The sequence below is a fragment of the Sus scrofa genome, chromosome 15, assembly GCF_054392235.1.
Source record: "Sus scrofa isolate SSC_HxYL_T2T_F1_AM1 chromosome 15, Sscrofa_HxYL_maternal_Yorkshire_Landrace_v2.0, whole genome shotgun sequence".
Taxonomy (NCBI): domain Eukaryota; kingdom Metazoa; phylum Chordata; class Mammalia; order Artiodactyla; family Suidae; genus Sus; species Sus scrofa.
Window position 1 is genome coordinate 61,618,552 of NC_139397.1, and position 14,493 is coordinate 61,633,044.

The 14,493-nt window shown below is 37.1% G+C and overlaps 1 protein-coding gene across 5 annotated transcripts in view; it reads right to left on the reverse strand.

Moving 5' to 3' along the window:
- Positions 1-14,493, reverse strand: part of ADAM32 (ADAM metallopeptidase domain 32) — a 129,125-nt gene that overhangs the window by 70,347 nt on the left and 44,285 nt on the right. For 2 of the 5 annotated variants that reach the window (XM_085001074.1, XM_085001073.1), the window contains exons 11-12: positions 11,153-11,234; positions 182-270 (exon numbers count right to left, since the gene is read on the reverse strand). In XM_085001074.1, coding sequence (XP_084857200.1) covers positions 182-270; positions 11,153-11,234 — 171 coding nt within the window. Of the gene's footprint in view, positions 1-181; positions 319-11,152; positions 11,235-14,493 lie in introns of all 5 variants that reach the window. The other 3 variants (XM_085001075.1, XM_085001076.1, XM_021075123.2) reach the window with 2 other exon arrangements.

A 14,493-nucleotide genomic window follows, 5' to 3' on the forward strand; every position in this document is an offset into this window, starting at 1 on the left:
ATGGTAATCCCCCTCCATATCCTCTTATGCTTAAAATTTCATATTTCTATTTTATAGTACTTGGTCCATTTATATAGTTCATTAGGGCTGGGCTATAAGCAAATACTGAAAAATTTCAGTTGCATTATTTAAAATAAAATAAATATAACCAAAAAATAAATCTTATTTTTGAAGAACTTACAGAGCTTTTGGATTCATTATGCAGATGGCTCCTGAACATTGGCATTTCTTTGGGTCATCATATGATATTCCCAGACTGAGTCCCAGCATCTGGGTGACAATAATTGAAAATGCCTCCAAAGTTATCTCCCTGGGATACTACATTAACAACAAAGATATTTCAAATAAAATACAATTCACTCAAGGGTGGTAAACAATAATATTTTTCTAATTATGGAAAATTATTGTTTTGATAAATACTTAAGAATATGGAAATACAGTTCCTTGGACAAGTAAGAGCTGAAGCTCTTCTTAAGAAATTTTATTGAGCTATATGCATATTGAGACTATGTCTAGCTTTGCCATGATTTAACAATTGAATGTCTTACACAATTCTCAACTGCCAAAACTATATAAAAGGGCTATTTTTACATTACATCTTAGGCTGTATGGACCATGATCTTCAATTTACCTAATTTCTTAAAACAGCTATCATGGTCATTTAGGATAGTCCACATGATTCTCTACCTCTGAGCTCACAAAGTAGCCATCTAACCAAATTACTCATTTATAAGTATACTATCTACTTCTTGCCAAGACTCCCAATGACATAGTAACTAGCACCAGCAGAAACCACAGAAAACAGATCCTCAAGAAAACATTCTTATCATTAGGCTGTCACATATTTAACAAATGCACAAGTAATTTAGGGAGAAATGGGGCACTGGTAATTTATGATATGCAATGACATCATGATTTATCAAATTATTGTCAAATGTGGCATAGGATAAGGTACGGGTAGAGGCCAAGTTGTAAGGACGACGATCAAGGCAATTTCCTGCTGTAAAGACAAGTATTTGGGGGTCAACTGGCTTCTTGTGGCAATGCTAGAGGAAGTACTTTACAAAAAATGGAAAGGAAAAACTGTAAATGAGCAACCAAGAATAGGTACAGGCAATCAGACAGCCTCTGCAGCAGCACTGTAGTGACTCTTCCTCATCTGCGGTTGCTGGATTGATATGGCTGAGGCCTAAGCTAAGAGCCTAATTATAAGTGCTGCAAGGTTATAGCACCAATTTAATTCACAAACCTACCAGATTTGATTGGGAAGGAGTCAGAATCTAAAACTTGGGGCTGGGAATAATTAGAATGATATGGACAAATATCCCTGGACTTCCCTTGTGAGTAGAGTAAGCCTCCCTTTAAACAGTGAAATAACTCCTATATTTTTAAAAATGTCACTTTTCATGACAATACCTGGGACATTTGTCTCACCGTTCCTCACTGTCTCCAAGTACATAATAAAAATTAAATTGCAACAGGAGTGATATCATGAAGATGGCAACAGGTCTTTCCAACTTCGCTCCACCTCACAAAAACTACCTGCAACTATTCATGGACAAGAAACCACTGAGAGAATCCTATACCATGGATGTGAGGCTGAAGTTGCCCCTGCACCACCAGAAACCAAAGATCTCACTAGAAGATTAGGAGGAGCAGCTGTAAATTGACTGGACTGCCCCTCCCCAAGGCCAGTGCATCATAACATTGAGAGGTCTTCCTAGAGCCTATGGTCCCTCAAGTAGGAAAAGAGATCCCAGAGTGGAATCCAGCTCCCCAGAATTGTGGGTCACCTCTGGGAGCCCCCACTCTGGTCTTGCCTCAAGAGGCTCACAGATGATGAATGGGATTTGACCACTGGGAATCTGATCATGACAGAGAAGGCAGGAGAGGCTTGCAGCACCAGTTCTTGAATCTTGTCAGACCAAGTTCCCACCTGTAGCACCCAAGGAGTGGTCCCAGCTAGCAACTTTGCTCATGAACAGAGCCAAGAAAGTGGAACAGTCTGACTAGGGAAGTCAATACAAATCTGCCTGATTTGAGTCCTCAAACAAAAAGCCTTACCAGCCTTGGAACCTGGTCTGCCATCCACTTTCACCAAATCTACTGTAGCTCCTAGCTCACCCTGACCAGAAGCCTGGTCAGAACAGCTGCATAGTGCAGCAGCACTTGAAAGAGTATGGCAGTCAGAGTTGATTGTTCACAGAGCAAAGCCCATGGCACTGTTTGTAAGAAAACGTGGAGTGAGGGTTGGTTTGGGTTAAAACCACAAAGACCTAAGCTGGTTCTCCCACTCCACTTAGGTAAGGAAACTAATTCATAGCCCTGACCAGGGCTAAATGCAGCCTTCAGAAAGACCAACAAAGGGATCTTACCAGAACACACAGGAAGCTGTGCAGCCCATGCAACAACCCTGTTTAAAGTGGCACTTGAACAGAGAGCACAGCCTGTGGATATCTTTAGAGCAAAACACAGTGGCTCATCTGGCCAAGGAATTAAGTACACAGTCTGCCTAACTTGTGTCCCCAAACAATAATCCATGCAGGTCTTGTGGACCATTCTGCTTCTCTACCAGGGAAAGGAAGTTAATTCATCCCCTAGCTACTGCTGAGTAAAGTTCCCTGTCCTGATCATCTAGGAAGTCAGCCCAGTGAATCCAGGTAACCACAGAGCATTTCCTACTGCCTCACTTGGACAGGGAATCTTGTCAGCAGTCCTACCGAACACTTAATAGCTAGTGGTACCCCTACCCCTGACCTCAGGGGATGGTAATAACCTCACCAAAAAATAGACCCTGCCTGCTTAAAGACATTTCCAAATTGAGTTGACTTGTAAAGAATTATCTCTGCCAAAGTGAACCTGGAAAGTCTGGACGAAGAGACAAATTATTCAAATGTACAGATATCCTAGAGCTGAAAAATACAATGACTGAAGAATTTAATAGAGAGCTTCCACATCAGACTTGACCATGCAGACTTAAGCATTAGTGATCTAGAAGGCAAGAACATTTAAAATTATCCAGTCAGAGAAGCAAAAATAAAAAAGAATGAAAGAGAAGAAAAGCATATAGGATTATGGGACACACACAAACACAAATACACACAAACACCAATATCCATATGATGGTAATTCCAATGGAGAAAAAAAAGAATGGGACGGAAAGTATATTTAAAGTCATAATAGATGAATACTTTAAAAAACTGGGAGAAAAATGGACAACCAAATATATGAGGCACAAAGGACCCCAAACAGGTTGAACCTGAATAAGGCTACACCAGAACTGTTAAAAGTCAAAGACAAAGAATTTTGAAAGAAGAGAGAAAAAAACAAGTTATATACAAGGGCAGTCCCATAAGATTATCAGCATATTTCTCAACAGAAATATTTACAGATGAAGAGAGAATGGGATTATATATTCAAAATATTAAAAGAAAAAAACTAGCAACCAAGAGTTCTATGCCTAGCAAAACTGCATACTTCAAAAATGAAGAAGTCATGATTCCCAAACAAAAGCTGAGAGAATTCATCACTACTAGACATGACTTACAAGAAATGCTAAAGGGAGTTCTTTGAGTGAAAGTAAAATAATTCTAATTAACACCATTAAAACATGAGAAATAGGAGTCCCCTGGTAGCCTAACAGGTTAAGGATCTGGCCATTGTCATTTCTGTGCCTTGGGTCACTGCTCTGGTGCCGGTTCAATCTCTGGCCTGGGAAGTTCCACATGCCATAGGCACAGCCAACACCCTCCCGCAAAAAAAAAAAAAAAAAAAAAGAGAAAGTACTGTAAAATCACTGGTAAATATATTGTCACAGTTAGATTTTGTAATAGTGCATAATTCATTATAGTTTAAAAGTTAAAAAAAATTAAAAATTACCATAGCTAGGAGTTCCTGTTATGGCTCATTGGAAACAAATCTGACTAGCATCCATGAGGACGAAGGTTTGATTGATCCCTGGCCTCACTCAGTGGGTTAAGGATCTGGTGTTGCCATGAACTGTGGTGTGCAGACACAGCTCAGATCCAGCATTGCTGTGGCTTGGCATAGGACAGCAGCTACAGCTCCAATTCAACCCCTAGCCTGAGAACCTCCATATGCCACAGGTGTGGCCCTAAAAAAAAAAATCACCATAGCTACAATATGTGATATACGATACACAATATAAAAAAATAAAAAATACATATATATATATATATATATATATATATATATATATATAAAGCAATAACATAAATAATTAAAATAATAATAATAACCTGAGGGGAAGAGAGGTAAAAGTATAAAGTTTAAAAATGCTGTTGAGGGGGAAGAGGTCAAGATGACACAGCAGAGGGATGTGGAACTCACCTCCTCCCACAAATATTTCAAAAATACATCTACATGTAGAACAGAAACATCCCACAGAAAATCTACTGAAATCTGGCAAAAGACCTTATACAACCATGCTGGCATGGTAGCAAAATGGACCTCAAGGAAGGAAGATCTCTACATAGTTGAGTAGGAAAATGGGTGAAGAATCAGGATGGGACCTCTGCCCCTGGGAGCGAGCTATGAGAGAGGAAGTTCCTGTATCCTGGGAAAGTCCTTCACTGGCTGGGAGGTCTGCTGGGACAATAGGGAGTTTCAGAGACTCAAGAGTACAGTGTGGGAGCTGGCCTGTGGACCAGCACAGACTGCTCTTGCCATGTCATCACACTGCCCACCTGCCTGCTGGTGTGCACGGCAGCTGAGTTCTAAAACTTGAGCTTCAGTGTACAGTCTGGAGAGAGGACTCAATTTGGGTGGTCAGAGACAGCCTGAAGGGCCTGGAGTATGGCTGGAATGCAACTGGGAGTACACACAGGATAGAGCATGGGTTCACTAAAGTGCCCCATTGTCAACACACAGGGAGGGTTGTGAGTACACCACAGCAGCCTCATTGTCTGCATGCTTGCAGCAGGGTATGGTTCCCACTTCCAAGGGCTTTGCAAACTTTTGGGGCATGAAAATGGGGAGGAAGAGCTGAAATCTGGGCCAATTACCCATACTCCCATAGCAGGCATGGGGGTACATCTTCTATGATATCTCACATCAGTGGGTTTTGGGACTGGGACTCAGACTCAGAGGGATGTCTGAGTGGATTACTGGTGCTCCCACATCAGAGATGATTCCAAGGTGCCAGAAGTAGTGAACTTTGTGGGGGCACACAACCAGGTAGCAGGTGGCATCACTGAGTCACAGGTCTTGGCAGACAGCACCTGGGGAAGAGTGCACAGCAGCACGCAAAGAATGCACAGCAGGGAGCACTCCAGTTCCACCCACCTCACACTACAGATTATAAATGAATCTGGGAGCTTCTACTCCAACAACTGAGGAGCACATCCTGCCCCCAATAGGGCTGTGACAATCACCGAACAAAGATGGGGCTTCAACCAACATCCATCCAGTGTGGGCTCTGATCACCACAACATCAAGCACACCCCTATCAAGAGGACAAGAGCTAGACCACCCTGAAGAAAGATGTGGCAAACATCCATATCAAAAACAACCCTGAAACAAAAATATTTGACTCACACAGTCTATACATGGTTATTCCCACATACAAACAGCCCTTCAAGACCACAGGAGATGCCTCTCCTAAATTCATATTCAGAGAAATATAAGTAAAATGAGAAAGCAGAGGAACTATTCACAATAAAAAGAACAAGAGAAATTCCCTTTTAAAAAAATCAATGAAACAAACCTCTTCAAGCTACCAGACCGAGTTCAAAAAAGAGGTAATACAAATGTTGAAGGAACTAAGTAAGATTATCAATAGAAATGCATATTACTGTAACAAGGAACTAGACTATTAAAAGGAGCCAAAAAAAATTAGACAATGCAATTGCTGAGGTAAAAGCCAAGCTAAAGGTAATAAAAAGCAAACTAAATAATGCAGAAGAACCAGTAAATTATCTGGAAGACGGAATAATGGAATTCACCAGACAGAAAGACAAAAAAAAAAAAAAAAGAACTCAACATATGAGATCTATTGGATAATAGAAATCATGCCAATCTATGCATAAAAGAAATCCCAGAAAAAGAAGCGAAAAGAAGACCAAATATATATTTAAAGAAATTACAACTAAAAAATTCCCAAACCTAAAGAAGGAAACAAATACCCAGGTACAGGAAGAACAGAGGGTCTCAAACAAGATGAATACAAACAGACTTACACCAAGACATAACATAATTAAAACGGCAAAAGACTAAGACAGAAGCAGCAAGAGAAAACAAAGAGTCAGTTACAAGGGAACTCCTGTGAGGCTATCAGCTGATCTCTTCGGAAACTTTGCAGACCAGAAGAATATATTGCAAGATATTTTCAAATGCCCTAAAAGGGAAAAACCTGAAACCTAGGATACTATACCCAGCAAGATTATCGCTTAGAATAGAAGGAGAGATAAAGGATTTCTCAGACAAGAAAAAGCTAAAAGACTACAGCAATACTAAATCTATCCTAAAAGAAATAATGAATGGTCTTCTCTAAATAGAAAAGAAGCAAGATCTATAGGAAAGGAAAAATCACAATAGGAAAGGCAAATATATTAAAAAATTGAAGATCACCAAAATAAGCAAGTACATAGATTTAAAAACATCAAAAAAATTCTATGAAAGCAATTATAACTACAATGAACAGCAAAAGGATAAATATGAAGATGTAAAATAAGACATCAACATCACAAAATTTGGGAACAGGAAATAACAAAATGTAGATCTTTTAGAGCGTGTCTGAGCTTATGTGACTACTAGTCTAAAGCATAACATACTTGAAAACCAGGGTAACCACAAATCAAAAACATAAAATAGATTTACAAAAAAACAAAAATAAAGGAACTCAAGCATAATACAAAAGAAAGGCATCAAACCATAAAAGGAAAAACAAAAAGACGAAAGGACAAAGAAAAATTACAATAGAAACAAAACAAAAATAAACAAATGGGACCTGCTCAAATATACAAGCTTTTGCACAGCAAAGGAAACCATTTAAAATAAAAAAAGGAAAGATAACCCACAGAATAGGAGAAAGTAGTTGCAAATGATGCAACCGACAAGGGTTTAATCTTCAAAATATACAAACAACTTACATAATGCAACAACAACAAAAAAAAACAACCTAATCAAAAATGGTCAGAAGACCTAAATAGACATTTTTGCCAAAGAAGACATACAGATGGCCAGCAGGCACATAAAAAGATGCTCAACATCACTAATTATTAGAGAAATACAAATCAAAACTATAATGAGGGACTACTTCACACTGGCCAGAATGGTCATTAGTAAGTCTATAATAACAAATGCTGGAGAGTTGTAGAGAAAACAGAACTTTCCTACACTGTTGGTTGAAATGTAAAGTGGTACAACTACTATGGAAAACAGTATGGAGGTTCCTCAGAAAACTAAATACAGAACTTTCACATGATCCAACAATCCCATTCCTGTGTATGTATCTGGACAAAACCATAATTCAAAGAGATACATTCACCACTATGTTCATAGTAGCACTATTCACAATAGCTAAGATATGGAAGCATCCTAAATGTCCATCAATAAATGAATGGATTAAAAGATGTGGTAAAGGACTTCCTCTCATGGCTCAGCAGAAGCAAATATGATTGGTATCCATGGGTTGTGGCCTAGCTTAGTGGGTCAGGGATCTGTGTTGCCATGAGCTGTGGTGTAGGTTGCAGACATGGCTAGGATCATGCATTGCTATGGCTGTGGTGTAGGTAGGCAGCCATAGTTCCAAATCAACCCATAGCCTGGAAACTTCCATATGCCACAGGTACAGCCCTAAAAAGAAAAAAAAAAAAAAGATGTGGTACATGTATATGATGGATACTACTCACCCATAAAAAAAGATCAAAATAATGCCATTTGCAGCGACGTGGATGGCAACTAGAGATTATCAAATTAAGTGAAGTAAGTCAGAAAGACAAAAATCATATGATATCACTTATATATGGAATCTAAAACATGGCATAAATGAATCTATCTACAAAACGGAAACAAACTCACAGACGTAGAGAACAGACTTGTGGTTACCAAGCAGTAGTGAGGCAGTGGGATGGACTGGGAGTTTGGGATTAATAGATGCAAACTATTCCATTTAGAATGGGTAAATAATAAAGTCCTGCTGTTTAGCACAGGGAACTATATCCAATCTCCTGGGATAGACCAAGATGGAAAATAATATAAAAAGAATGTGTGTGTGTGTATTCTTTTACTAAATTTTAATTTAAAAAGAAATAATACCAGTAAATCAGAGCATTTCAAATTACGAAAAAATTAAAAAATCAACTGGCAAACAAGATTGAAAATGGAAGTAAATATATAACTCTCAATAATTACTTTATATTTCAATGGAATAAATGCTCCAATCAAAAGACACAGAGTAGAAGATCAGAAAATAATCAAATAAGAACCTATAATGTGCTGCCTAATAGAGACCCATATTAGGGTAAAAGACACATATAGAAGGGATAGGAAAAGATATTTCATTTATATGGAAATGATAAGAAAATGAACATAGCAATACTCATATCAGACAAAATAGACTTTAAAATAAAAGCCACAAGAGTTCCTATTGTGGCTCAGTAGGTCAAGAACCTGACACAGTGTCCATGAGGATACAAATTCAATCCCTGGCCTCGCTCAGTGGGTTGGGGATCTGGCATGGCATAGCTTGCAGATACAGTTCAGATTCACCATTACTGTGGTTGTGGTACAGGCCACCAGCTACAACTCCAATTCAACCCCTAGCTGGAATTCTCCATATGCTACAGGTACAGCTATAAAAAGAAAAGAAAAGAAAAAGCCATAAAGATAAATTCAAAATGGTTTAAAGACTTAAATAAAAGACAGGATACCATAAAACTGCTAGAAGAGAACATAGGCAAGACATGCTCTGAAATAAACTGTACTAATGTTTTCTTAAGTCAGTCTCCAAGGCAATAGAAATAAAAGCAAAAATTAAAAAATGGAACCTAACCAAACTTATAAGCTTTTACACAGCAAAAGAAGCCATAAACAAAATGAAAAGACAATCTTCAGACTGGGAGAAAACATTTGCAAACAATGCAAACTGACAAGGGCTTAATTTCTTAAAATATGTGAATAGCTAATATGACCAATAACAACAACAAGAAAAAAACAGAATCAAAAGATGAGTTGAAAACCTAAGCAGTCATTTCTCAAAAAAACAAAAAAAAAAAACAAAAAAACCACATACAGATGGACAACAGACACATGAAAAGGTGTTTAACATTGCTAATTATCAGAGAAATGCAAGTCAAAACTACAATGAGGTACCACCTCATACTGGTCAGAACGGCCATCATTCAAAATACAGATAGTAAATGCTGGATACAAATAGTAAATAGTAAATGCTGGAGAGGGTGTGGAGAAAAGGGAACCCCTTACACTGTTGATAGGAATGTAAATTGGCACAGCCACTATTGAAAACAGTAAGGATGTTCCTCAGAAAACTAAAAATAGAGTTTCCATATGATCCAGCAATCCCATTCCTGGATATATACCTGGAAAAAACAAAAACTCTAATTCAAAAAGATACAAGCACCCCAATGTTCACTGCAGCATCCTTACAATAGCCAAGACATGGAATCGATCTAAGTGTCCATCAACAGACAATTGGTTTAAGGAGATGTAATATATATACACACACATACATATATGTAATCACTATGCTGAACCCCTGAAACTAACACAATATTGTAAATCAGCTAACTTCAGACACAGAACTGATGACAGGAATTTTAAAAATCTACTAAAATAGTTGTAGACATCAACACTTCTCTATGAGTAATTCACAGATTATGCAGGTAGAAAATCAGAAGGAATACAGATGAGATAAAACTCACTATTAATCAATTTGATCTATTCAATATTTATCGAGTACTGCACTCAAGAGGAAGATATACCTTCTTTTTAAGCTCACATAGGTCACTCATCAAGACAGGCTGCATTCTGGGTTATAGAATACTCCTTTAAACATTTATAAAATTATAAATAAACCATTGTTAAAAATGTTCTCAAACATGGAATTAAACTAAAAATAAAAATAAAAAGCTGGAATTTCCCCAAAATATGTGGAAAATAAACAGTATGATTCTAAATAATCAACCAGTCAAAGAAGAGATCTTCATATTTTTGAATTATGAAAATGTAAACACAATTTATCTGAATTTATGGGATATAGTGAAAATAGTAATTGGAGGGAAATCTATACTGTTAATTGAACACCTTTGTTTTTGGTCTTTATTTTCAGCCATTGTAATTTCCTAAATGATAAGAGCAAAAGTGATTATTGCTTCATCTCTGAGAAGATGCCAGATTATAAGTTTCCTAGTATGTTTCTATAGGTTCTTTAAAAAAATGAACATAAGGAGTTCCCACTGTGGCAGAGCAAGTTAAGGATCCAGCATTGCTGCAGCTGTGGCGTTTAAGTCATAGCTGCAGCTCAGTATCAGTCATTGGCCCAGGAACTTCCATATTCTGTGGGTGTAGCTGAAAAAAAATAAAAGAATATGAATAATATAAATTACTTTGTAATTTAAAAATATAAATATAGTACTTAAACTTATTTTTAAAAAGGACAAATAGATGGGTGAAAAGCTCAATGAATTACTTCATGATACGTCTAATTGTATGATACGTCTTTCAATGATACGTCTAATTGTATCAATAATTTTTATACATATAAAATAGCTACAATATTTAAAGTACACATAAAAGTTTCTTTTAAATACTATTTTCAGAAGTCTGAAACATTTTAAAGGATTTTTAACCACACTTTTTGGTTGATTGTTTTAATTTTAAAGCTCTTATTTGCAAGACTATTTCTCCAATTTCATATTACTGTATTCTATATATTAAGGAATGTATTATATTTATGATATTTTTGTTACACTTTAACTCCCAAATAATTACAATAAAACACTTGTACTTCAGAATACTCTTTCATCTACATACTTCAAATTTTTAATAGTGATGTTATAAAAATAAATGCAATCTCTAAATGTAAGTGTAAACAGTATAAAATGTAAGTTGTAATTGTGGATAACTTTTAAATGTGTGTCTTTTCAAACAATAAGACTACATAATTACATACCAAAGCAATTCCTGCAGAATAACTGGTAACACACATCTTTCCAGGAAATGCTGCTCCCATATACTCTGGATAATCTCGATAGCTAAATAAATAAGAATACAATTACAATTCATTTTGACAAACAATTCACATGTGATAATAGTAACTTGTCTGTAGTTCATAAAATTCTAGTCTGAAGCAAATTGAAGTACAATCTTTCCATACTTAATTGTCCTTCGTGTTTCAAATTAATTAATGTCCTTAATTGTTTCAAATTTATAAAATAGTCTTAAATGAGATTAAGTACTCTAGGTTTCTAAAACATATCCAGTGGATCCAAGTTTTTGATGACTTTACTATTCTTGTCAGATCTGGCTAGGATTATTACCAAAGCCTTTGATCAAATACTTCCATTCAAAGCTTTTTGTTGAGTGGCAATGAAAAACAGTTTTAATGTAGAAGTTTTCACTCTAATGTAGAAAAGCCCACCATTTTCTCATTGGAATTGTATTTTGTTCCATAATTTAACATTATTTTTTTCTGTTTTGAGAAAGGGCCCATATAAACTACTATATAATAATAGCACTGTTCTCAGAGACTTACATAAATTATTCTTTAATTCTGAAGTGCAGCCAGTGAAATAGACATTATTTTTCCCCACTAAACAAATCAAAAACCAAAAGGGAAGTACAAGAAACTTTCTCAGGGCAGCACAATTAATAAGAGCTTCTTTTTTTTTTTTTTTGTCTTTTTTGTCTTTTTGCCATTTCTTGGGCCGCTCCCGCGGCATATGGAGGTTCCCAGGCTAGGGGTTGAATCGGAGCTGTAGCCACCGGCCTACGCCAGAGCCACAGCAACGCGGGATCCAAGCCGCGTCTGCAACCTACACCACAGCTCACAGCAACGCCGGATCCTTAACCCACTGAGCAAGGGCAGGGATCAAACCCGCAACTTCATGGTTCCTAATCGGATTCATTAACTACTGCGCCACAATGGGAACTCCCAATAAGAGCTTCTGAAAGACATAAACTTGGGTAGTCTGAATCCAGAGCCATATCCTCAATCGCTAAGGTATTCTGCCATCTTTAGAGTCCCAGCCAAAACAAACATTCCAAGTATTTTAAAAAGGCTTTGTATCAATTCTCAATTTGAAATGCTCCCCTCAATCTCAACTGCACTTCACAATCACACTGTCTCTCCACTGCTCCTTTATGTTGTCTCTCTGATACTGTTTATCCCTAACCCCTCCAGCACTTGTTTCCAAGTAATAGCATTTTAACATCCAACTTTGGCTTTCATTCCAATATCTAAGTATTGTTTACACTTCTTCTTCATCCAAGATAGTTCTCTGAAGAGAAAAATTTCCCAAAAACTCTATGCATACTCCCAATAAGCTGGACTCAATAATAGCTGTTTTTTACTTAATACTGCCTACCCAGGCTCCACATCAAATCAGTTGTTAAGATTTACTGTTTTACTTCTTCAGCGTTTCTTGTATCCCTTCCCTCCTTCATAGGTTCAGCTCCAGTTATTATAACCATGGGTTCCATACTCTTTGCAAAGAACTATTTTTTTTTTTTTTTTTTGTCTTTGTAGGGCCATACCCACGGCATATGGACATTCCCAGGCTAGAGGGTCCAATCGGTGCTGTAGCCACTGGCCTACACCACAGCCACAGCAACAAATCATGTCTGCAACCTACACCAGAGCTCATGGCAATGCTGCATCCTTAACCGGCTGAGAGAAACCAGGGATCGAACTCACATCCTCATGGATGCTAGTCGGGTTTGCTAACTGCTGAGGCATGACAGGAACTCCAAAAAGAACTATTATTTAATCTTATACCTCTAAGCACATTGTTTCCATAACCTGGAGAATGCTTTCCACTTCCTTTCACTGAATTTAAACATGCCTACATCTGCCTTCCCACTTCTAATTTAGCTAGCACTTAACTGATTTTGGCCTTTTTTTAATACATTTCTTTGAATCTCTCACTCCTATAGTTTTTGCTCCTGTAAACTATAAACAAGTAGAGATAATGTACTAATATTAATCTTGTGGAGTGTCATCAGCAAAATGACAGAATATGAGAGTTTTACCCTTATCTCCCCACAGAAACAACAATTTTGACACCCCAGGGTGAGAGTATCTTTATGGCACAAGAGTTCAAGGACAGACCCCACACCACAATGGAGTAAAAAGTCCAAGAACAGACACATTGAAGAAGGAAAGAACAGTTTCCCTTTGCCCACGTCACTGCTCCCCCAAGGCAGCACAACTCAGAGCCTAGAGAGATGCCTTCGTCCATGATTTTTTTCCCAGAAAAGAAGGTGAGAGCATAGAGCATCCAAGAGGCCCACTTTTTAAATGTCCACTGACAGAAGAATGGATAAAGAAAATGTAATGTACATATATGATGGAATATAATTCAGCCTAAAGAAGGAAGGAAATCCTAACATTTGCAGCATGGATAAACCCGGAGGACACCAAGCTAAGTAAAGTAAGCCAGACATGAAAAGGCAAATATAAAATTAAGAAAGAGAGATAAAACTACTTGTATCTGAAAATGGTATAACTGTATGCATGGAAAAAAACCAAAGTAATGGACTTAATAACTATTAAAAACAATAAAGAAATCTAGTAAGACAGTAGGATATAAAATATATGAAACTAAAGTAAATTTATACATAAAAACAATGTTCATTTAGTAGATAGAAGAAGACCCATTTATAAAAATGATAAGAAAGACAAGATGCCTAGGAAAAGTTATCAATAAGTGTATAAAACCTGTAAGAAAAACTAACTTCTGAAGGACCCCAAAATGGAAAGACAACATGTGAGATCTGAAGACTTAACAGTTCTCTATAACTAAATTTATCAATTTAATGTGGTCCTAATAAAAAATACCAACATATTTTAGGAGCTAGGTAGGTTGATTCTAACATCTCCATGGAAAATAAATTCAAAACTTCCTTCATCATGAAGGAGGTCTAAGTTGGTGAAGTAACAGAAGGTAAGGCTCATCTACTCCCACAAATATACTGAAAGTACAACTATATGTGGAACTATTTGCAAAGAAAATTTGTGAAAAACTGACAAAAGACCTCAAGATTATGATGCAACAAAAAAAAATTACAAAACCAGATAGGACATAAGAAAGAAGAAAGAAGAACAACAAGAGAAAAAGAAGCAAAAGGAAATGAGATGGAATCTGCACTCCCAGGAGGGAACTGGAAAGAATAGTTCCTGCACTCTGGGAAGTTCCCACACCAGCAATGAGACCAGCCAAAAATGGAAGAGGAACTCTAGATAAATGGTCTGAAGCAGTTAAGAAGGAGACCTCCACAAACGGTCAGTGCTAC